The 23,714-nt window shown below is 45.8% G+C and overlaps 2 protein-coding genes across 2 annotated transcripts in view; one reads left to right on the top strand and one right to left on the bottom strand.

The window, feature by feature from the left end:
* TTI1 (TELO2 interacting protein 1) overlaps positions 1-23,714 on the top strand; it is a 209,776-nt gene that overhangs the window by 69,393 nt on the left and 116,669 nt on the right. Inside the window, exons 4-6 of the mRNA XM_078652116.1 lie at positions 2,104-2,255; positions 20,183-20,323; positions 23,173-23,377. Coding sequence (XP_078508242.1) covers positions 2,104-2,255; positions 20,183-20,323; positions 23,173-23,377 — 498 coding nt within the window. The remainder of the gene's footprint in view (positions 1-2,103; positions 2,256-20,182; positions 20,324-23,172; positions 23,378-23,714) is intronic.
* Positions 23,515-23,714, bottom strand: part of LOC144766984 (uncharacterized) — a 36,865-nt gene continuing 36,665 nt past the window's right edge. Inside the window, exon 2 of the mRNA XM_078650651.1 lies at positions 23,515-23,543. Coding sequence (XP_078506777.1) covers positions 23,515-23,543 — 29 coding nt within the window. The remainder of the gene's footprint in view (positions 23,544-23,714) is intronic.

The raw sequence follows: 23,714 nt of genomic DNA, 5'->3' as shown, positions 1-23,714 counted from the left end.
GGTAAGCCCTACAAATGAACGCAAATGCAACTAGGACTGAGATGATAGTGGATTATAATCACCACCAGTCTAAAAATAGAATAACATTACCCTGTCGTTACAGTGACATGCATTTAAATTAAAAAGAATATCTATGACTTTCCGAGGTACACCTGCCTTCTGGAAACCGGCATTCTGTTCTATTAAACTGTATGTGATAGTTAATTGATTTGTAAATTTGCCGATGAGTGTTGCAAGCAAAAGACTGTAATGTTTTTAGGCAGATACTTTTTTTTAAAACTTTTTTTGTGGTGTATGCTTGGAAAAAATAGCTTAACCATCACACCAGTTTACAAAAGCTAGATTTGTCGGTTTTGTCAATGCTTTTTTAAGAAGGTATGCGCAGGACAATGCTATTTTTTTAAATAATTTTTTTAAGAGTAGTGTGTCCTTCGGGCATACAGTGCTACCTCGAGTTTCTAAAGGGTATGTAGAAGTCCCCTTTTGTAAGGGTGTAGCTTGAAAATCTTTGCATGGTCAGTCATCACCATCACATACTTTGTGGACTATTGTATTTCTCATCTACGCGCTATCCCAAAACCTTCATTGCCAGGCTACAAGGGTTGTAAAACCAGGCTTTCAGAATGTGCCTTGGCATCTCTAAATGGGACCAGTGGAAGCCAGAACCGAAGTCAAGGTTCTCTGCACAATTCCCAAAGTATTCTGAGATTCATTTTCAAAATATCAGCAGAAATGAGCTTCACGCTATGCCCTGCTTAGGAAACCATGCCCATTATCTGCTAACCTTACTGCTCAACATTTATTGAAGCAGATGAGTCACTGACCCAGATCACTGGGAGCGAAGGTCAGAGATCTGAGCCTGGTCCTGTAAGAATCATGCAGCTGATGAATGCAGAGCTATTCAGACTCCGTTAATGAAGGAGCTTGCAAACTACAAGGGGCCGTGATTGGACAACATAGTTGTGTTCACCCACCCTGAATGAATGCACTTTCCCCATTTAAAAAAATGTGTGCAATGTCTATTATAAACCTCTCAAATATATAAATTATTTAATTGTGAACCCTTACTAGGGAACCAAACACAAGTGCTATTTAGATGGGCAGTGAATGCACACAATACGGATGGAGAGAAAATTCTAAAGCGGTTTTGGGAATTGAATGCTCAGATGTGTTTGGGAAGATAATTTAGTTTCCTATCTAACACAAGTGGGGTGCTCTATGCTACACAGGAGTATTCAACCCAGTACTCTTATGCAGGAATAAATTACAATTTTCACAAAACCTAGCTAGCCCCTGTTTGTTTTCAAGGCAAAATCGAGTTGGCACCTTACTGCGCCCAACGCAGAAGTCCGTATGGGTTGTTCGTGTTCTACTGCTAATTGAATACCTCTTCTTAAGTAGGAAGTTCTTTATTTCTAATCTAGGATAATATGTCCTTGCTAGAGTAAGGTTCAACGTTGCTTGCTCAACATCTTCGTTGTTAGTTTAATATTTATATAAAACCTTCTTTCCCATCTAAAAAGCACTGAAAAACTTTACTCTAAATAGAGACCAGCTTCCTTGAGTCCAGTGTCCAGTCAAGCAGGTAAAACTCAAACGGAAAATATAGTTGTGTGCATATTTTAGAACTGCATCCAGTTAGAGGGCAGTCGATTTCTCGGCTAACCCTTTTAGAATAGCTTGTTGACTCGCCAATGCCCTGCATTTGCTTGTAGTTGAAAGTAGAATGACTAATATTCCTTCAATCTGTTAAATAAAGAATAATAAAAGCATTGAGGCCTGTTCATAGGTAGTCGCCTCAGTGGATACCAAAATCGGTATCTGTTTCCCAGTATGAATGACTGTCTCTCCCAATGTCGTTAACTTTCCATTGATGTCCCAGTGCTCCTTCCTTCATGTCTCACTCGCCCATGCCTCTATCTCACTCTCTATTCCCACTTGTCTCCTGTCAATGCCGCCTCCTCCCCCGTCTGTGCCTCTTTTAACCCCCCCCCATGTCTATGCATCCCTGCCCTAATGCCCTTCTATACTCCTCCAGTGTCTTCCATCATGGGAATTCTGTGCCCTTCCCAAAGCTGCAACCTGTTTGTCCCTGTTTTCCAGAGTTAAGTCTCCCACCTGCAGAGGAATCGGAGGCAGACGACAGTGGCGTGGATGCAGAGAAGCCGCTTCCAAGCCATATGCGCATTGCTGAAAATGTGATGGAGAGATGTGTACACCTACTGTCGGACAAAGACCTGAGGGTCCGCTTAAAGGTCAGTGGGCAGCACCATCTACCCTGTCTGTAACTGTGGTGCCCTTTCCTAGCTTTCTTCCAGCCCCTACAACAAGCCTGAGATACCTGCACAGAAGTCTTTCTTCCATGTCTAATGACTCCTAGTGGCTTGAGGAATTCTCATCAACCAACTGCTGTGGGTATGTGTAACTGATCAGCTTGTATACGATAGCGCATTTCGACTCTGCTCTGTGCAGCGAGCAATACAATCACAAAACGTTTTGATGCTTTCATTTGGAGCAGTTGTTGGGAAACAAACCATTATTCAATATGAAGTATCGTACAGCTTTTAAAGCAATAATGTGTAGACTACAGAGTTTGCATTTTTTCATATTATATTGTGCCTACTGTTAAGTGTGCACAATATAATGACAGCGTGATGCATTCAAGTCACATAGAAGTTTAGGGAAAAGCCAGGGTGTACTCCTTTGTCAGATGCGTTTTTAGACCTTGTGGAATGTAAGGAATTATTGTCCATAATGAAGTTTGTATGAAGAAAGCTCAATTTCAAAGCCATTGTTTAGTCCAGCGCTCAATACCCATTTTTCCTGTCCGCCCATATAATTTTTGAGTTTGAAGAACACACTCACCTAAGATGTATTTTCTCTCCAGTTTTATGTGTATTACATTCAGTTCCTGACTCTTTAATTATTATTATTAGGTTTTTGTAGAGAGCACAGCTACTCAGATGAGTGTCCTGGCTCTAAGGTGCGTTAACCACTAGTCAGAGGAAATTATTTACATAGCCAGATTGAACAGCCGAGTTTTAAGGCTCTGAAGCAGTGCTTGAAATGGAAAAATAGAAGTGCAGGTACTCTCCAAATAAAAGTATTTTGTCTCTCTTAAGAAGTGCAGATACTCTCCCTCTCAAAATAAAAAAGTGCTGGTACTCCGTACCGGACAGTACCGGCCCATTTAAAGCACTGCTCTGAAGGCACCTTCAACATTAGTGGCCCACGAATCAAGGGAAAGAGCATTCCAGCCTGAAACGGCGAGAGCCGTGCAAGAGGAGCCACACCATTTCCTCCTTTTGATTTTTGGAACACCAGCCAACAGAGTATCAGAGGAATGCAGAGTTCTCGCTGTAAGGTAGTGTGCGAGTCTGTTAGAAGCGGGGACATTACTTATAAATGGCTCTATGGGACATTACAAGCCCCTTGAAATGAGCTCTCTCATGCATTGGCAACCAGTGCATTTCGTTACGATCCAGACGAATGTGATTCCTTTTTCCGGAGCCCTAAATGAAGTCGAGCTGCAGCGTTCTACAGAAACTGGAGTCTCTTAAGTTGGAACGCTAGGGGACCCCAGTACGGAGCAGTGGTGTAGTCCAAACGTGAAGTTGTGAGAGGATGAATTACCATCTTCTGCAATGTGGAGGGAGCAGAAATAGGAATATTTTTAAGGACCTAAGAAGGCAATAGCACACTCGGGCTGGACTGTTCCCATGAGGCACAGGGTCAGACTGATTTGCATATAGCCATGTCTGAACTGGGGTGGCAGAGTGGGCTAAAGAACGGTGATGGATCAAACCCAGATCTTTTGACTAGGTGTGAGTGTTTGATTGGTTCAGATGCTCCGTCCATCACCCCCCCTTTTGTACCGCTTTTGGCCGCCATAAGTGTGGCAGGGTATGCTCAGACGTGAGTACTTGCTCACTTTGCCACTGGATTCAAGCAAGCCGGGCTGAAGACGGCTGGAATGCCAGAAACCGGTCCTCGGAAGCTTGTTTCCGGTCCAGGGAAGGCATGGCGTGGCAGTTCGGGCTGGACTGTTCCAATGAGGCACAGGGTCAGACTGATTTGCATATAGCCATGTCTGAACTGGGGTGGCAGAGTGGGCTAAAGAACGGTGATGGATCAAACCCAGATCTTTTGACTGGGTGTGAGTGTTTGATTGGTTCAGATGCTCCGTCCATCACCACCCCCTTTTGTACCGCTTTTGGCTGCCATAAGTATGGCAGGGTATGCTCAGACGTGAGTCGCTTGCTCACTTTGCCACTGAATTCAAGCAAGCCGGGCTGAAGACGGCTGGAATGCCAGAAACCGGTCCTCGGAAGCTTGTTTCCGGTCCAGGGAAGGCATGGCTTGGCAGTTCGGGCTGGACTGTTCCCATGAGGCACAGGGTCAGACTGATTTGCATATAGCCATGTCTGAACTGGGGTGGCAGAGTGGGCTAAAGAACGGTGATGGATCAAACCCAGATCTTTTGACTGGGTGTGAGTGTTTGATTGGTTCAGATGCTCCGTCCATCACCACCCCCTTTAGTACCACAAATCTATTATGGGCATTGGGAATATTACTGTCCCAGGTAAGTAGAATCTGCGTGAGAAATGATCAAGCGTGTCCGCTTGCCCTCTACGCACTGTTGCGATTCCAGAATTGGATAATTGCTAAGTACATGAATCAACTGAAATTTAAAAATTTTCTGCGTGAAAACACAATAACACAAAAACACGAATGCTTGGTAAGTTTCAAATATGTATTCTTTTGCATCTGCTGTGCTGATATATCAATTCCATCAAAATTAGAATACATGAATTCATTATTTATGAAAGAATATATATACATTTGATGTTCTACATCACATCAATTTGTAGTCATTTATTTAACAAGTTTGCCCTGCCCTATATATATATATACAAGTAGAATCTGCGTGTCATCAGCATAGGACACCTCCTACATGCCAAAAGATTCCACCAGGACTGCCAGAGGAGCCTTGTAGACATTAAATAGCGTTGGGCTCAGGGCGGAGGACTGAGGGACTCTGAATCTCAAACGTTTGGAGTGAGTCCAACGCAAAAGGTAACATCCACATCAACTGACTTCTGTCAAATAGAAAAGCCTAAACCAGGCCAAGGCTGCCCCATCTAAACCACTGTTTCTCAGTCGTTGAAGGAGGATAGAGTGGGAAACTGTATCAAACGTCACCGATAGATATAAAAGCAGAAGGGCCACTTGCTTCACTTGATCCACTGCAAGCTTGATAGTGTTGGTAACGTCTACCAGCGTACATTCGGTGCTGTGTCCTGGGCGAAAACCCGATTGAGATGGATGCAGTAACTGATTAGAGTCCAAATACTTAGACAGTTAGGCGTTATCCAGTTTCTCCACAATTTTAGAGCAAGTCCGTAGTAGTGAAAAAGGCCTGTAATTGGCCATGATGGACTTGTCTGCCGAAGGTTTTTTCAGAAGCGGAATAAGTGTAACTTTTTTCCAACAGCTAGGAACAGTGGATTGGCATAGGGAGACATTTAAAAGGGAGTTAAGAGTAGGATTAATAGCCATGATATGAGGAGGCAAGCATCATTGGGATAACAAGATTTACTGAATTTTAGGGCTTTCTCAGGTAGTCCTCCAGGGATATGGTGGTGAATTCAGCCAATGAGCAGAGTAGAGTGGTTGAGGCTATCAAAGGTGGGTTCCCCAGCCAAGGTATTGCCAGATCCTGAGGTATTTAAAGCATCCACAATGCCCTTGATCAGAAAGTCGCGCACATCATTTAGGAGAATCCTTAAGGGGCTGTGCTAAAGCGCTAGGGTTTGAGAAATTCTTAGCTATCTTAAATACCTCTCTGGGTTTATTGCTAGACACACCAATTTCACTGGCAAAGAAATTAGCTTTAGCCCTCTTAATTACTTGATGATAGACATATAGCTCCTTTTTTTTATAAAATCCCTTATTTGCGGGTAGATAGAACCTTCTCCAAGACCTTTCAAGTCTTGTACATTGTTGGCGGCGCCTTTTCCACAGCTCCTAATTAAACCAAAGAGCAGTGGAGCATCTTAAAAGGCCAGATCCTGCCTTAATAGGTGCAATACTGTCTGTCATCTGTCTTAACCAAGCATTAGCTTTCTGTGTGTCCACCTCAATAGATCCAATCAATGATGGAACACTATTTTCAAGAATCTAAGTAATTTCCTCGGTAGTGGAATTGGCCTAACCACATGAAGTAAGGATGGGGTGGGTCTTCTACCTTTAGGACTCTGCTCAAGTATCCAGCAGAAATGTACCGTTGTGTGATCCATCTAAATATTACACTTGACATACAATACTTTGACATGACGATTAGAAAAGACTGGGTCCAGAATGTGACCAACTAGATGAGTGGGTTGAGTGACAAACTGCTTCAAATTTCAAGCAAACATGTTGTCGGGGAGGGGACGCACATGTTGATCATCAGCCTGATCTAAATGAAGATTCAGATTCACCCAGACCAGAGGAAATAGAGTATTTTAAGAATATTAGGATAAACAATCATCTAAGAAGGACAAAAATTCCCCGGTATAGATGGAAGGGCAGTAAATTACAACCCTGCCAAGGATTTGCTGGCCAGAGGGGAGAGGCAGAAGGCCAATCATTCTGTCCCCCAGACTTCAGTAATTTCAAATGAGATGCACTTGAAGGTTGGCCTTAAAATCATGGAAACATCCCCACCTCTTATTCCAGCAAAATTTTGGGGCAAAATGGTGTAACCCTTGGGAATTTCTGTGATGTCTGGTGCAGAGCTATGATTCATCCATGTTTCTATGAGAAAGAGGATGCCAGGACGATCATCCCTAAGTATGTCATGAATGTGTAAAGCGTTCTTGAGGAGGGAGCAGACTTTGGCCAATACATATTTTATTTTTAATGGGGCATCTATTAAATCCTAACCTGCTACCTCAAGGTGATAGCAGAACTCTGTACTTAGCAACAGGAGTGCATGCCCGGGATGCAGGGTTGCAAGAGCATGTTGGATCGTTTACAAAGCAGAGGAGTGGAGACCACAATTGAAGAAGAGAAGGGGAATAAGGAGGAGCATGAAGTAGATTAGTAGTACATTAGTAGTTGTATGTCAGATAAGGATTACTGCATGATTATTGATCTCCTTCCACAGCACTTTATTGAAAGAGGAAGACTTTGGTATAGTGAAGATCATTTCAAAGTATGGGAGCATGTAAAGAGTAAAGACAATTGTGAGTGCTTTGGGTGATTTCTTCACTTGAGGTCAGTCCGAAGCAGCACTCTGTTTATAGGTTGCAACCTTAAATTAAGATTTCAGCCTTATTTGAGGGGCTTGGATTGGAGGAAGATTGGGAGGGGACGCAGGTACCCTTAGAAGTCCCGCTTTACAACAAAGAAGTGGACTGGTATGAGGAACTGCGTGATCCCCAGAGATATCCTAATCTGTTTACGTAGGAGTGAGATTCATTTGCTATGGTGGTGTATAGGACTGCGGTGGTCTTGGACATGCAGCTTCGTACTGTGGTGGTCAAGACCAGTCTCATCTGCGGAGATCAGGGGTTCCAGTCTTCCCATATATTGACGACTGCCTGTTGAAGGCGGGCTCACCCCTGGCAGTCGTCTCCCACCTCCAGACTACAGCGAACCTCCTGCATTCGCTGGGCTTCACTATCAACGTACCAAAGTCATATCGGAGTCTTTCCCAGACACTCCCTTTCATTGGAGCTGTTTTGGACACGGTGTAGTTTCAGGCCTATCCTGGCGAATGGCGAGTCCAGGATTCAGGCTATGATACTGATGTTTCAACCTCTATCCTGGATTTCGGTGGGAGTGACTCTGAGGCTGCTGGGCCTCATGCCCTCCTACATCCTGCTAGTGAATCATGCCAGATGGCACATGTGGGCTCTGCAGTGGGACTTGAAGTTCTAATGGGCGCAGCATCTGGTGAATCTCTCCAACCTGGTCCAGATCTCTAAGGGAACTGCGCGAGATCTGCAGTGGTGGCTGACAAACCGCTAATGGGTTACAGGCAGAACCCTCTCCCTTCCCCACCCAGATCTCACAGTTGTGACAGATGCATCTCTCCTGGGATGGGGCGGCCATCTAGGAGAGGTGGAAATCAGAGGACTCTGGTCTGTGGCAGAAGCTGGGCTGCACATCAACCTGTTTGAGTTTTGTGTGATCCGATTTGCACTGATAGCCTTCTTAAGATCTCCCAAAGGATCTCCCAAAGGAAGGGTGATTTGGGTGTTCACAGACAACACCACCACCATGTGGCACTGCAACAAACTAGGGAGGGTGGGGTCGTGGACCCTATGTCCGGATCATCTCTGGACTTGGCTGAAACAACAGGGCATATCCCTGGTGGTTTAACACCTGGCCAGTTCCCTGAATGCCAGGGGGAACAAACTCAACCGTTGGTTCCTAGCGGATCCCGAATAGCGTCTCCATCTGGAGGTGGGGCAAGGACTCTTTCAGCGGTAGGGAGAGCCTTGGTTAGATCTGTTTGCCTCACAAGAGAACGTGCAATGTCAACAGTTTTGCGTTGAAGTATCCAAGGCTGCTCTTGCTTGGCAACGCCTTTCATCTTGAGTGGAGCTCAGGCCTCCTTTACGTCCATACCACTCCTGTCCAGAGTGCTCATGAAGATCAGGAGCGACCGGGCCCAAGTCATTCATGTGGCTCTGGACTGGTGATGGAGAGTTTGGTATCCTGAGCTTTTGCAGATGAGCATCGATCTTCCGATCAGGCTGCACCTTCGGGATGATCTTCTGTCGCAGCAGAAAGGAAGAGTCCTCCACCTGAACCAGTCAACCCTCTACCTCCTTGCTTGAAGATTGAGCAGCGACAGTTGCTTGCATTTGCCTTCCTCCCGAAGTATGCTAAGTTATTCTGTCAACCAGGCGTCTCTCCACTAAGTCAATATATGCTTGCCAATGGCAAAATGTTTGTAAATATTGTACAGAACGGTCTATTAACCCAATGTCTGCCTTACTTTCTGACATCTTTCTTTTCATCTTAACTCTTGCCCAGCAGGGCTCTACTCTGGGCATTCTAAAAGGTTACGGGTCTTTCTGCCTTTCTACAGTTTCCAGACCAACCATCACTATTCAAGTCTCCTACTGTAAATAGATTTCTGAAGGGGCTTATACATTTGTTTCCCCCTCACCCTTTGTCATGCCCCAATAGGTCCTTAACTTGGTCCTCTTTTATCTAATGTGTGCACCCTTTGAGCCACTGCACAATTGCCTCCGTTCGGCTGCTCACCATCAAGACAGCCTTTTTAGTAGCAATAACTTCTGCCAGGAGGGTGAGCGAGGTGCAGTCACTGTCTTCTCAGCCTCCTTACCTGACCGTTTTGCCAGAAAAAGTAGTTTTTCCGCACTAGGGTTTCTTTTTTTTGCCTAAAATGGTGACAACTTTCCACCTAGGGCAGTCTTCCACCTTGCTAACCTTCTACGCTCCTACGAATCCTTCTAAGGAAGAAGGTCTCCACCGCCTAGACCCCAAAAGAGCATTATTGTTCTACCTCAACTACACTAAAGAGTTCCGGGTGGATGACCAACTCTTTGTGGGGTACGTTGGACCAAAGAAGGGATGTGCTGTGCAGAAGAGGACCATCTCCCGATTGGTTATCCTCTGCATTAAAATCTGTTATGATTTGGTAAGGAAACAGCCTCCTGAAGGCACCAGAGCTCCTTCTACCAGAGCTAAGGCAGCCTCCAGCATGGTGTTCCGGTCCTCGACATGTGCTAGGCTGTTTTGTGGGCATCCCTGCAAACATTTGCCAAGCATTATTGCCTACAGAACCAGGTCCATAGGTAAGCTCTCTTTGGCTACAGGAATTTCTAGTTTAAACTTTTCTGCAGTTCCTCCTCCAGGTATGGTATTGCTTGGGTATCTGTTCACGGGTAATAAATTGGTGGCTAGATGTCTCTATCAGAGATGTTACTTACCTCCGATAACACCTTATATGGTAGAGACATGATCTAGCAGCAGATTCCTGTCTGACCCACCCATCCTCCCTGCACTGCGAATCAGTTCTTCATGTCAGGGCTTTCCCCTTTAGGGCCCTACTTGTCTCAGCACACCTTTTGTCAGTCAGCTTCATGGCTCCGCGCTTCTGGCGTTTAAAGTTGTGAAAAGGACTTAAGTCAGCTTGCCAAGGTGACGCCTATATAGACGATGCGTGCGTCACATTAACGGAGACGACAGCAACGTCACACGGAGTCGACAGACACCATCTATCGGCACCCAGGGGTACTGCTCAAGAAAAATCTTCTAGATCCAGTCTGATGCCTGGGAAGTTTACAGGTAAGGAATCTGCAGCTAGATCATGTCTAACTAGATATGGTGTTACCGAAGGTTCGTAACCATAGCTACATTTTATTTCAACTCGCTTGCTTCTAATTGCTGTTCACAATTAGCTGCAGAATTCCTTTTGTAGGTAAAAACACTTTTCTGACTTTTACGGTTGCAGACCGTGTGATTTTGCAAACTGATGGGTTTGTGAAAGCAAAATTGTGTTGTACATCAGGCTGTAAACAATGGATACAAATGCTGAAGAGTCCAGTGACGAATATGGAAAAACCTGACCACCCTATCCCCGCCTCACAACCTACCTCCGAAAAAAATCACCATTACCAATAATTCAGGAAACTCCGGAAAACCAAGAGCCCGATTCACAATGAGCCTCCTCTATAGTTGTGGCGGAATCTCTGCAATGAGAACTGCAGTGTGGAGATTCCACCAGGAGTGGGGGGACTCCGCCACGACTGTGAAGGCTCTTCGTGAATCGGGCCCTATGGGCTTCAAAGCAAGCTTCCAAGGAAATCCTTCATCTACATAGGAGCAACTTAGAACCCTCAGCCTTAGTATCCTGGTTGTCTCTACAACTCATGTGTTGCCCTTCGCTTCCCTTCTTGGTTTATCTGTTCTGCACTCTGAAGTGGCATAGTTGATGTGTAACCTTTGAAAAACTCCTGCATAAATAAATATAAATTAGACGCGGTGACTGGGGATTTGAGTTGTTAGGAAACGCCGAGGTGGACAGGCACACAATTTTTAAGGTGATCATGAAGTGTTGGCTGCTTGTTAAAAAGTAGCAGGTTGCTTGTCAAAATAACCACTTTGAGTCTGATGTTGGAATTGTACTAAGGCCACAACATAACTTTGGTCAAAAGCTGTACAGGGCCCATCTAGATGGGGACGCACAGTCTTCAGGGGGCGAACCAAACATATGTTCATGTTTCATTCTTCTGTTTGAAATACATCTAGGTAAGGAGTTGACGAAAACAAACAATATCACTGAATTGATGAGTGCTAAATTAAAAAAGTGAGTTGTTCCGAGTCTTAAGAACACTGCTTTGAAGTTGAGGGCAGCCTAGTGCCATATGATGCTAGAAGAGTATATATGAAATGATATGGACCAAAAGCGTCAATTCTTTATAAAGATCTGAGATGATGTTAATAAAACTGCCCATTGAAACAACACTAAAAGAATCTGGGATTTGTGACATGGGGCTATAATGGGAAATGTAATCGCTTGGCCGCATACATTGGGGCGAAAGACTAGGTCATGCACTTCAAGAAACTTTAAACCCTTAGTCCATGGAATTCCACTTTAAGGGTTTATAATAATGATTCCTCTAGTATTGATGTGTGCCCTAATTTGGTCGTAACGGTCCCGGAGGTAGAAACAGCCACAGCAAGTCAGCACCCAAACGAAGTTCCTGGCTCATGGGGTCTTGGTGGAACTATATTTAATTGAACCTAGGCTGTGGAATCCAGTTCCCAAACAGTATTAGTGCAATATCCCCTACCAACTTTGCACCAAGTTTGTGACAGAGCGACCCAGTCATACCCCTGTACAAAAAAATGTAGTCATGCAATCTTAGAAAAGTATAGGCCTATCTGGCTGTTGGATGGTGCTGGCAAGATCTATAGATATACCCTATTAGACCGTAAACAAGCCTGGCTTGAAGTAGAAGAAATAAATCCTCTCCAGCTTTTAGGAAGGGCCTTGGTTCAAATGACCAGGCTATGAGATTACAGTTCATCTGTTTCAAATATATGCAGCATAGATGAATGCCAATTATGTATGATATTAATATATCTAAAATCTGCCTTTAATTTGGTCAGTAGGGAAGAATTATGGTTTGCTGTATAATCCCGAAGGACTGGACAGATGTTTGATATCTGTGGTTAAAACAATCTCAGCGTGGATTCAGCAAGGATGTGTTCTTGCACCTCTATTGTTAAGCCTTTTCCTGAATGTTTTGGATACATACTGTAATGGCTGAATCTTGATACCACTAAGATTTGCAGTAAAAAATCTATTTTATTATTTTCTGGTGATGCTGGACTAGGGATGAGATGTCAATGCATCGCATGATTAGGGATTTTTTTCTGCTACTGTACCAAGAAGCAGATGAGCCTTAACGTAAATAAAGCAAGGTTCATGATTGGTAACTTGATCAGTCCTCTCAAAAAGAAGGCTCTCTATTAACGACGGGCAACTGGTGGAACAAGTGCAAAAATCTGAGTTCGAGGCATGTGGGCTGCTAAATTCATATCTTAGCATTAGATCGCCGCCTAGTGTTGGGCTCGGATGATTGCACATTGTTGTCCTGGAAGAGTCTTCGAAGTATCCTGAGATAGGTGGCTCCTCCCCTGGACTACAGTGCGCATGGGCATCGGCTCCATCCCCAGATTGTTTTTTTCCGCCATTGGGTTCGGATGTGGTCTCGACGTCTTACTGTCGGACCCAAGTAAAACTATCTTTTACCGGCCAAAAGGCCTCGATTTTCTTGCGTCGGTATTGTCTGCGCTCGGTCTCGAGTCTTCCGTCTCTTGAAGCCGGAATAAGCGGAGTTTTCTTCGCTTTCTAAACTTTGAGGCCTTCTCATCGCGACACGACAGCAAGCCTTTACGGACATGGAGCGGAGCCCGTTCAAGTACTGCCCGCTCTGTGGGTCTAAGTACCCACACATCGATCTACACCCTGTGTGTAACAAGTGCCTTTCACCGGACCACGACGACGGCAAGTGCAAGGCCTGTGCACAGTTCCGCTCCAAGAAAACTCTCAAGCTTCGGCGCGCGGTGCGCTTGGAAGCTAGGCAAGCGGCCCCAGATCCGGAGAACATCTTCGGCGACCCGGAGGAAGAGGTCCAGGGTCACCTTCTACAAATCTCCCCATCACAGACGGAGGTCGAGGCGGATCCGGGAGACGACGACGGAGTCGCGGGTCAGGTCCTCGAATACGTCGAAGAGGTAGGAGACGACGATGAGATTTATGGGGCCGCGGCGGACAGCTCTGCGGACGAGCTCTGCCCCGAAAGTTTCGAGGACGACCGGGACACGGGATCGCCTGTCGGCCTTACCCTGGACCCGTTGCCGCAAGCCACAGCCCCGCCTTCGGGCCCGGCTACGGACTCACTTGCTGGGCACAATGTTTCGAAACCGAAACTGAAACCGTCGGGGTCGTCAACACCTAAAATGGCCGACCCGAAATCGAAACTGAAACCAAAGGACTCGAGTGTCCCTAAGATGGCTGCCGTGCCTGTGAAGAAGTCGGTGCCCGTCACCCCGTCGGCTCCGTCGACCTCCGGTCCGCAGAAGCCGAGGAAGTCTGTCGATTCCGATGCTCCGAAATCGAAGCCGATCAGCGGCTCCGGCGCCGTCCAAGCCCGCCAAGGTCGGCTCCAAAGAGGCTACGCCCAAGAAGTCGGCGCCCCGGCCTCAAGATTCGGAGGAGCCGAAGAAGGTTTCCGCGCCCAAACCGCACAAGGCCCGCGAGGACGTCGGATCCGAGGGACCGCTCAAAGCATCCTTGTCGGCGACGAAACCCACTGGCAGTGTACCGTCCCCCATTGCGGAGTCACTGCAGAGAATCAGGGAGAAAGCCTTTGCTCCATCGGCTCCGATGCCATCACCGCAGCCGCAAAAGGACGCTCCGGCTAAGCCTTCTGGGAAACTCCTTTTTCTCTTGCCACCTAAGGAGACGCCGAAAGCGTTTTCGACGAAATCGGCTCCGAAACAGGGTTCCTCGCTGCCTGACCCTCTTCCACGTCGTGTACTCGAATCGGAAGACGATTCAGAGCACTTCATCGATGCTGCCACCGGCAAGCTGACCCTCTATAAACGGAAGATCACTTCGGAGCCGGTGGACCCCTACGTCATCCCGTTGAAGAAGAAGAGGGTGCCCCTTGACGCCTTAGGCCTCACGGAACCGATACAGCCTCCTCCTAGACGGAGCCCTACTCCCTCCCCAGAACACTCTGTGGGTGAGGAAGTTGATGAGGATGAACAGTACAATTTCCCCATCGATGAACCTGATGTACAACCAGATTCATACGACGACACTGGTGACCAGGACACCCAAGGTGCGGGCCATGACCCACAGACCTTTAATGCACGTGCATCCCCGACTGAGGACTCAGCAGGATTTCATGCACTAATTGAACGGGCGGCGGCCAATCATGATGTGGACATGCATGCCGACCCGGTTGAGGAAGACTTCCTTTTTGACACCTTTGCCATATCTGAAAGGACAGTAAAGACACTTCCTATGCTGAAAGGTGTTCTCAAACATGCTGGAGACATTTTTAAGGAGCCTACGAGGGCTAGAGTGGTCAACCCTCGCATTGAAAAGAAGTACAGGCCTGCTCCTGCGGACCCCGTCTACATCCGGGGACAATTGCCACTGGACTCTCTTGTGGTTGCCAATGCCAGGAAACGTGCCAACTCCCAGACAACGGGTGAAGCTCCTCCCCCGGATAAGGAGTCCAAAGTGCTTGAGGCAGGAGGCAAAAGAGTGGCTGCACAAGCGGCAAACTTTTGGCGCATCGCAAATACACAGGCGCTCCTGGCGCGTTATGATAGGGCGCACTACGACACCCTAGAACAGATTATACAACACCTGCCCCCACAGTTCCAAGAAGGCACCAAGATGCTTATTGAGGAAGGAAAGCTAATATCAAACGCAGCTATCAAGTGTGCACTTGACGCTGCGGACACAGCTGCTAGGGCTATCAACACTAGCGTTATGCTGAGAAGACAAGCCTGGCTCCGCATCTCAGGGTTCAAGCAGGATATTCAGACAACAATTCTAAATCAGCCAGTCAATCCTGATAGTCTGTTTGGTCCGGATGTTGACACCACCCTAGAGAAGATAAAGAAGGACACGGAAACTGCTAAGTCTATGGGGGCCCTGCAGTCCCAACAGTTTCGTGGCAGCAATTTTCGTCGCTCAGGTGCACGTGGAGTCACCAGAGGACAGATGGGTCAACAATCCCAGTTCTCCAAAGGTGGGGCGCAATCCTCGTTCACTAAGCAGAACAAGGGAGGTTATAGGAATAACAGCAACAGAGGTCGCGGCAGAGGAAACAACAGCTCCCGCACCTCGACTCCAAGTAAACAGTGACTTTCTGTCACTGCCCCCCGACCACCTAACACCTGTCGGGGGGAGACTGCAGCAGTTCCTGCCCGTCTGGAGAAACATCACCACAGACAGGTGGGTGCGTCAACTGATCCAAAATGGTTATTGCCTAGAGCTGAAATCCACTCCACCCAACATCCCACCGAGGCAAAGGCCTATGTCCGCAGAGCATTTGCTCTTATTGCAGCAGGAAGTAGTGGCGATGCTGCAAAAAGGCGCAATCGAGCTCGTGCCGGTGGGGGAGGAAGGCACAGGGGTATACTCCCTGTACTTCCTTATTCCAAAGAAGGACGGTTCTCTCAGGCCCATTCTCGATCTACGTCCCCTCAACCTGTACATACTGTCAGAGCATTTCCATATGCTTACACTGCAGCAGATTCTTCCCTTGCTAAACCAGGGAGACTTCTTGGCGACCTTAGATCTCAAGGACGCTTATTTCCACATTCCACTACACCCGTCACACAGGAAATACCTAAGATTCACTATTCAAGGCAGGCACTACCAGTTCAAGGTCCTACCCTTCGGAGTCACTACGGCCCCGAGGGTGTTCACCAAGTGTCTAGCGACAGTGGCGGCGCACCTCAGGAGGCAGAATATCCATGTCTACCCCTACCTAGACGACTGGCTCGTACAAGCCAAGTCAGAGCAACAGTGCGCCGCAGACATGTCAACTACGATTCACCTTCTTCACGATCTGGGTTTCTCCCTAAATTACCCAAAATCGCATCTTCAGCCGGCACATGTCCGGCAGTTCCTGGGTGCTACGATCAACACCCTAACAGCCATGGCTCAGCCAAACCAAGTCAGAATCGACAGCATTCAGTCACTGATCCAACGATTCCGACCGAGACACTCCCTGCCAGCGAGAGTGTTCATGCAGTTGATCGGCATGATGGCCTCCTGCATCTTCATAGTCCCTCACGCACGGTTGCATATGCGCCCGCTCCAGGAGTGCTTAGCGAATCAGTGGACACAGGCTCGTGGGCAATTGACAGACCTAGTGTTGGTTACCAGTCGGGCATACGACTCTCTGCATTGGTGGACTCCACACAACCTTTGCAAGGGCCGACTGTTCCACGAGCCCGTGCCGCAGATTGTCCTGACGACGGACGCATCCCTCCAGGGATGGGGAGCACATGTGCTCACTTACACGGTGCAGGGACTATGGACGACGCAGCAACAGAAGATGCACATCAACTATCTGGAACTGATGGCAATCTTCATGGCGCTCAAGTCCTTCATTGTACATCTGAGCAACAAGGTCGTGCTAGTCCGGACGGACAACATGACCGCGATGTACTACATTCAGAAACAGGGGGGCACCCACTCGCCACAGCTGTCTCATCTAGCTCAGAGCATGTGGAAGTGGGCCATTCAGAGGAACATTTTCCTCATGGCAGAACACCTCCCGGGCAAGGACAATCAGATGGCGGATCTGCTCAGCAGATACAGCCATCAGATGCACGAGTGGGAGATACACCCTTCTGTTCTCCACCCGTACTTCCAGCAGTGGGGTCATCCGGAGATAGACCTGTTCGCAACAAAGGAGAACGCAAAATGCCGACTCTTTGCCGCCAGGTTCCCTCACCCACAGTCGCAGGGGAATGCGATATGGATGAACTGGTCAGGCAAATTTGCATACGCTTTTCCGCCAGCCCCTCTAATACCGCTGGTCGCAAGAAAGCTCAGGCAGCACTCCATGACTCTCGTCCTGGTTGCTCCAACGTGGGCACGCCAAGCTTGGTACACCACGTTCCTCGAACTCTCAGTGGTGCCGCATCAAAGACTGCGCCTCACACCCAGTCTTTTGACGCAGAACCATGGAGACATTCAGCATCCAGATCCACGACAGCTCAACCTGGCGATCTGGCTCCTGAAGTCCTAGAGTTTGGATACCTTAACCTGCCTCCAGAATGCATGAGTATCATCAAGGAGGCGAGGAAACCTACTACTAGAGCATGCTATGCTGCTAAGTGGAAGCGTTTTGTCATCTATTGTACGTCCAATGACATCAACCCGCTAGATGCATCTATTCCCAACATCATCTGCTATCTGTTACATCTCTACAAGTGCAATCTGGCGTACACTTCCATTAGGATACATCTCTCAGCCATTGCGGCTTATCTTCAGAACAGGCAGCACCTCTCTGTCTTCAGAGTGCCCGCCATTAAAGCCTTCCTTGAAGGTCTGAAGAGAGTCATTCCCCCAAGAACTCCACCAGCTCCGGTGTGGAACCTCAACGTCGTTCTCACCAGACTGATGGGGCCACCATTTGAGCCACTGCACTCGTGTGAGCTCCAATTCCTTACGTGGAAAGTGGCCTTTCTGATAGCTATTACGTCTCTGAGGCGTGTCAGTGAGTTGCAAGCGCTCACCATACAAGAGCCGTTCATTCAAATTCACCCAAATAGGGTAGTGCTACGCACTAACCCTAAATTCCTCCCTAAGGTGGTGTCACAGTTTCATCTTAACCAAACTATCGACTTACCAGCATTCTTTCAAAACCCGCAAACGGTGGCGGAAAGAATGCTCCATACCTTAGATGTACGGAGGGCGTTGATGTACTACATAGACAGAACACAACCCTTTAGAAAAACAAAACAACTCTTTGTTGCCTTCGCACCACAACACAAAGGCAACCCGATTTCCAAAGCAGGCATAGCCAGATGGATTGTTAAGTGCATCCAGATATGTTATCAAAAAGCCAAGCGCACTTTAACAGTACCCCCCAGAGCACACTCCACACGCAAACTGGGGGCATCCATGGCTTTCCTAGGGAACATTCCTTTAGAGGATATTTGCAGAGCAGCCACGTGGGTCACACCACATACCTTCACGAAACACTACTGTGTTGATGTGCATTCCAAACAGCAAGCAGCTGTAGGACAGGCTGTTCTCAAGACACTTTTTCAGGTTTCTGCAGCTGGCACGGGCAACCGCCGCTGATGGAGGGACTGCTATGTATTCTATGCTAAGATATGAATTTAGCAGCCCACATGCCTCGAACTGAATATGCTACTTACCAGTATGCATCTGTTCTTGGCATGTAGGGCTGCTAACATTCATATCGCCCGCCCTCCTCCCCGGTGCCTGTCGCAGCTGCAGATATACTATTGTATTTATTTCATTAGCATGGACATCCTTTACACTTTCACTCCATCTCCTGCCACAATGGCGAAAAACAATCTGGGGATGGAGCCGATGCCCATGCGCACTGTAGTCCAGGGGAGGAGCCACCTATCTCAGGATACTTCGAAGACTCTTCCAGGACAACAATGTGCAATCATCCGAGCCCAACACTAGGCGGCGATCTAATGCTAAGATATGAATGTTAGCAGCCCTACATGCCAAGAACAGATGCATACTGGTAAGTAGCATATTCATTATGCTGAGGCAATCTTCTGCAGCTGTTCTGAGATGCACAACTAGATTAGTAAACCAGCCTATCAGCACTATAGTCAGAGTTTATAAAATGAGAGCAGTTCCATAAGTAATTTTGCAGAACTACTAGGCTTTATGAATGTCAGATCTATCAAGAAATTGGAAAATGATTTTCTCACTTCTCTGTTTAAACTTTTCAAGGGTATTACATTATTACCCCTCCAGCTTAAGCTCAGGATAATTATTTAGCTGACAAATCACTTTATTCAAAGGCTATAGGAATAAGGAAACAGAACCTATGTCCGAGATTACAGCTCTGCCATTTGCAGCTAAAAAGTTGTTTCAGCATGTCTTCTATAACTTGCGGGAACTCGGCCAAAAGCTGCTCTGGAACAATCCTTCTACGGTCTTTCTAGACTCAGTCAAAATAATTATGGACACCTACTACTCGTCAAAAATGTGAATCTTCTCCAAATGACCAATCACAGACAACTATGCTCACTTCTCAGTCTTATGCAGAACATATATTCTCAAGCATATTTAAACAAGATCAGCCCAGACGACCGACGCCCTCTATACCTTAAATTCATAATGGGAACGTTCCCTGCACGTGAATATTTGTCTAGGTGGCACTCAGTGGCCATAAATATTGGATATTGTGATTGCCTCTTTCATGGCAGTAAGAATATATGTATTTTAGAAATTGTTTTGTACCTAAACACAACACATTAGAGATATTGAGTTAATTGGCATATAGATGTCCTCACCTTTTGCTATAGAACCGATGTAGAGTAGATAATACATGCACCACATGTATTATCTGGTTCTTATATCGGGACATCGTGGAAAATTGCAGGTATAAGCAAATAACAAACCTTTGATAGTTATGAATAAGAACTCCAGAATCTTCACAGCTAATGTAGTTTAGGAATAAGAAACTGTTGTATACCAGTATTTAAACATTTTAGTAGTATTGTAATTTATGCAATTGTTTTAATATAAAATTGAGGAGAATTAATTTCGTATTTGTACTTGTATGACTGTCTTGATGTAATATTTATAATAATTATTTAACATTTTCTGTACTTTCTGAATGTTTGTTATGGCATTGTTTAGCTGACAACAGTGAAGACCTTACTACATTCTTATGACATCCATTGTAATGGTGATATGATAACAGTAATTCAAGTACCGCCCTTTGGCATACACTGTATTTTGCTTACGGGAAAGTCATTAATATATTGAAGAATGTTGTGCTATGTGTGTTCATCTTAGCCACCACCTTTCTCCGTAGCATCTTTTTAGAAATCATTAGCATAATTATTAGATGTTGTTTTTCTTGTTGTTTCATTTTCCGACTTGCAGGTGCTGGATATCTTAGAACTCTGTGTGGCTGTGCTACACTCTGAGGAGAACCGGTTGCTGCCCATGGCTCACCGCCTTTGGCCTGCCCTTGTCATTCGACTGGTAAACGATGACCCACTGGTTGTGCTCCGAGCTTTCAAGGTAACCACTGCTCTTATGTCAAAAATGGCAAACCAACATGTGAAGTAAAAAAATTGGGCAAGTTCATGGCATTTCCTAGATCTTCAAGGCCTTAAGACCTTCTGTCAGCTCGATGGGCCCTATCATTGTTGGCGCCAATGTGACAGATTTTCTGTGGCTTCCAGGACACAACACTGGCATTGATCTCTGGCACCTAGAACTGTGGCCTGATTTGTCCTAGATCAGTCGAATCTTGTAAAATTCAATTACTTCTTGGGATCCTTAATAAAAGCAGCTCTTTGCAGCAAGCCTTCTAACATAGTTCATTAATTCTAATATTTCCAAGTGATATAAAGGGCCTCAGAACATCTGAAGTTATTGGGATAGGATAGATGGTTGGAGGTTAGTGACAGAATAAGTCTTACGGTTCAGTTTGCTCAGCTGAAATGATGTGTTTTATAGATCAAATCAGGAGATTACCCATGGTATCATTTTTATGTCTTGCTAAGAAATATTAGGTTTTAAAAACAAAAACAAAGCTGTATGCAAACGGTGCGGTGAGGTTCAACTAAAATAGCAATCTGTTCATTACTAGGCTATTCACAAGGGTATTCCTTCCACTCAGTGGTGTAACAAAAGCCCCTGCATCCCTCGCGGTGCGGGGGGCCTCCGAGCTTTGGGGGTCTGCTCTGGCACTGGCAGGTCCCTGACCTGAGAGCTCTGGACTGGGTACTTTGCACGGGCCCCCTCAAGTTTAGTTATGCCACTGCTTCCACTACACATAGCATAACTAGATGGGTAGTGACATTTATCATTATTTGCTGCCCACAGGTGAACAGAACTTTATCTGATAAACCTAGGGCCCATTGTCCCAGAAGCAAATCAGATACTACTACCCTCATTGGGAATTTTCTTAACTCAAACATTTGTATGGCAGCCACCTGGAAATCAGGTCATACTTTTCTGAGCACTATTGCGTATGCTAGTGGACCAGGCTTCTGTCCATAATCAGTTTGCTTAATTTGGCTCTTCTATTTCTTTTTGTGCTTTTGGTACTCACGCACAGGCATGATTTATTCTTTAGCTTGTTACTATGCTCTGTTGCTTATGGACATTGGAGAGAATGCATCCTATGACAGAGGAGAACAAGCATTTAGAAAGGTAATGGGTTTAGACATGTCCAACCCACTCTCAAAACCTGGGCATCCGCAGATTTTTCTGTCTTCGTTTTTGGAAGAGGATTGGTAAGCCGAAACAAAGGCATCATGAGCTCTCTCCAGTATCCCTGCAACTGGAAAAGCACTCATCTCTTGCTCATTTGTGCAATGTCCTACCTTCCATTTTTGCTCAGAGATAGATTAATTTTAGTTATTCCTAACTAGGTGGCAACATTTTCTCCAAAGCTTCTTCTCAGGGTTCGGGGAAAAAGTGGTTGTCGGGAAAGTGAACTTTTCACCGCCCAATAAATTTTCGCATAAGTAAATCTACACATGCAGATTTGCTCGAGCTAAAATGCAGTTCTCAAATTTCTAGGAATACTATTTCTGGACCTACTTATGTACATTCTTGTGAATTCATGAAAGTTTGAAATTTGCACTAATGCAAGGACATCAATCATGGCTGCATTTTTGTGACTTTCTTTAAGAATTGGGCCCAATTTAGTTCTGGCATAAACCAAGACCTTTTGTTTTTAATAAAATTCTATCTCTCTCCCTCTCTGTCTAATGACTCGCTTCACTGTGAGTGACAGCATTCTGCTCTTTCACAAGGAGCATATCATCAGGCAAAGTAGTTTTGTCCAGTGCCAAGAACTACTGTGTCAATTTTGCCAATATCCCAGGCATCAGGCTATAGGAATTCCACACCGCTCTTTACAGGAGTTTGATACTCTTGTGTTAGTGGCTGAAATACATTTATTGAGAGATTACAGGGCAATATGGTGCACATTCCAATAGCTCCTTAGCACTGGCTGAACAGAAATTATTTTAGATCATTCCTGGAATAGAGGAGTGATGAAGATGTTCTTCGATGCATAGAAACTATGCAAGAGTTTGACCGTATAACATTAATGAGTTGCTCTCGATTTCTCTTAAGATTTTCAATCAGGAAGTATCAAGGTTGTTGGTAACACTTTGATCACTTAAGGGCAGAAGGTTACTATCAGTGCATTAAGTTTGCTGCATTTAAGCCCTTCAAAATGTTGGAACACATTTCAAATATCTTGTAGGCTGACAGTGGTGGGCCAGAATAGGTCTGTAAGAATTGGGGTTGTAGTTGAATTTTCTCTCCCCACTGATTAAGCAAGACACTGTTCAGAATAGTGTTATTGCAATCAGCACAGGAAAGAACAAAAGTCTTTGCAGTAGGGATGGAAGAGGGGGAATATTGTATTTGTTCTTCTGTAGAGGAGATGAATCTGTTTTCCTTTTGGAATAATTTTGGTTCACCTAATACTGGATAATGCTCAGGTGATCTGATGAGAGAGATGTGCAGTTTTCACCCTTAGGTAGAGTTGGGTGTTGCTGGTATATTATGTATTGAAGGATTGCAGTGCCCTTTAATTTTCCATGTATAGCTCAAATTAAATGGATGCATTGGTATAGCCCTACTGGTAACTTGGAGTAAAGGGGATAGCCTCTGCCTCTAGGGTGAGTCTATGTTCTGTTTCAGTGTATTTTAAGGGGATGCGTAAGTCTGATGTAGTCGTAATTTGTATTGGTTTAAATGCAAATTTTTAGGCTGGGCGTTGGATGATTTCTTAGAGGTTGGCAGAGTTTGTGCTGAAAGAAAGCAGCATGCGATGTGAAGTTGGAACGCAAAGAGCTTCTTATATTAGTTGTCATTGTGTTTCTCTTTTCCCTATCTCTAAGGTTTTGTGCGTCTTGGGCGAGACATGTGGAGATTTCCTGAGGCGTCGATTCTCCAAGGACGTCCTGCCCAAACTGATTGCTTCCCTTGCTGCTCAGGCCCCAGTCAGTGCCCGGGCTGGACCAATCTACAGCCACACTCTGGCCTTTAAACTGCAGCTGGCTGTACTGCAAGGTCTGGGCTCTCTCTGCGAGAAGCTTGATATGGGTGAGTAATGATGCAGCAGAAAAGCCTCACGCCTGCTCTTTTTGAGACACTCATATAGTTCCAATGCCTTTCCCTCATTCCAATTTAGTGATAATGTTGTCTACTGTTGAATACTCGAAAGAGCCCTTATTAGCTTTTCAAATGACATCCAAATTGTCTTGCAACTCTGTGTAGGGGAAAAGAGTTAAAGGAGTCAAAACCGATGTGTTTTCCATTTTAACTCACGTAGGACATTTTGCTCACTGCTGCAGCAAAATCGTTTACGCCAAAGTTGGCATGAAAGTAGAATCTTACTCAAAAGTATGCATCTGAAAGAGAAACGTTAGGGATAGATTCT

This window comes from Lissotriton helveticus, chromosome 7 (assembly GCF_964261635.1).
Source record: "Lissotriton helveticus chromosome 7, aLisHel1.1, whole genome shotgun sequence".
Classification (NCBI taxonomy): Eukaryota; Metazoa; Chordata; class Amphibia; order Caudata; family Salamandridae; genus Lissotriton; species Lissotriton helveticus.
The sequence above is the reverse complement of the archived record's forward strand: the minus strand, read 5'-3'. Positions and strand labels throughout refer to the sequence as shown.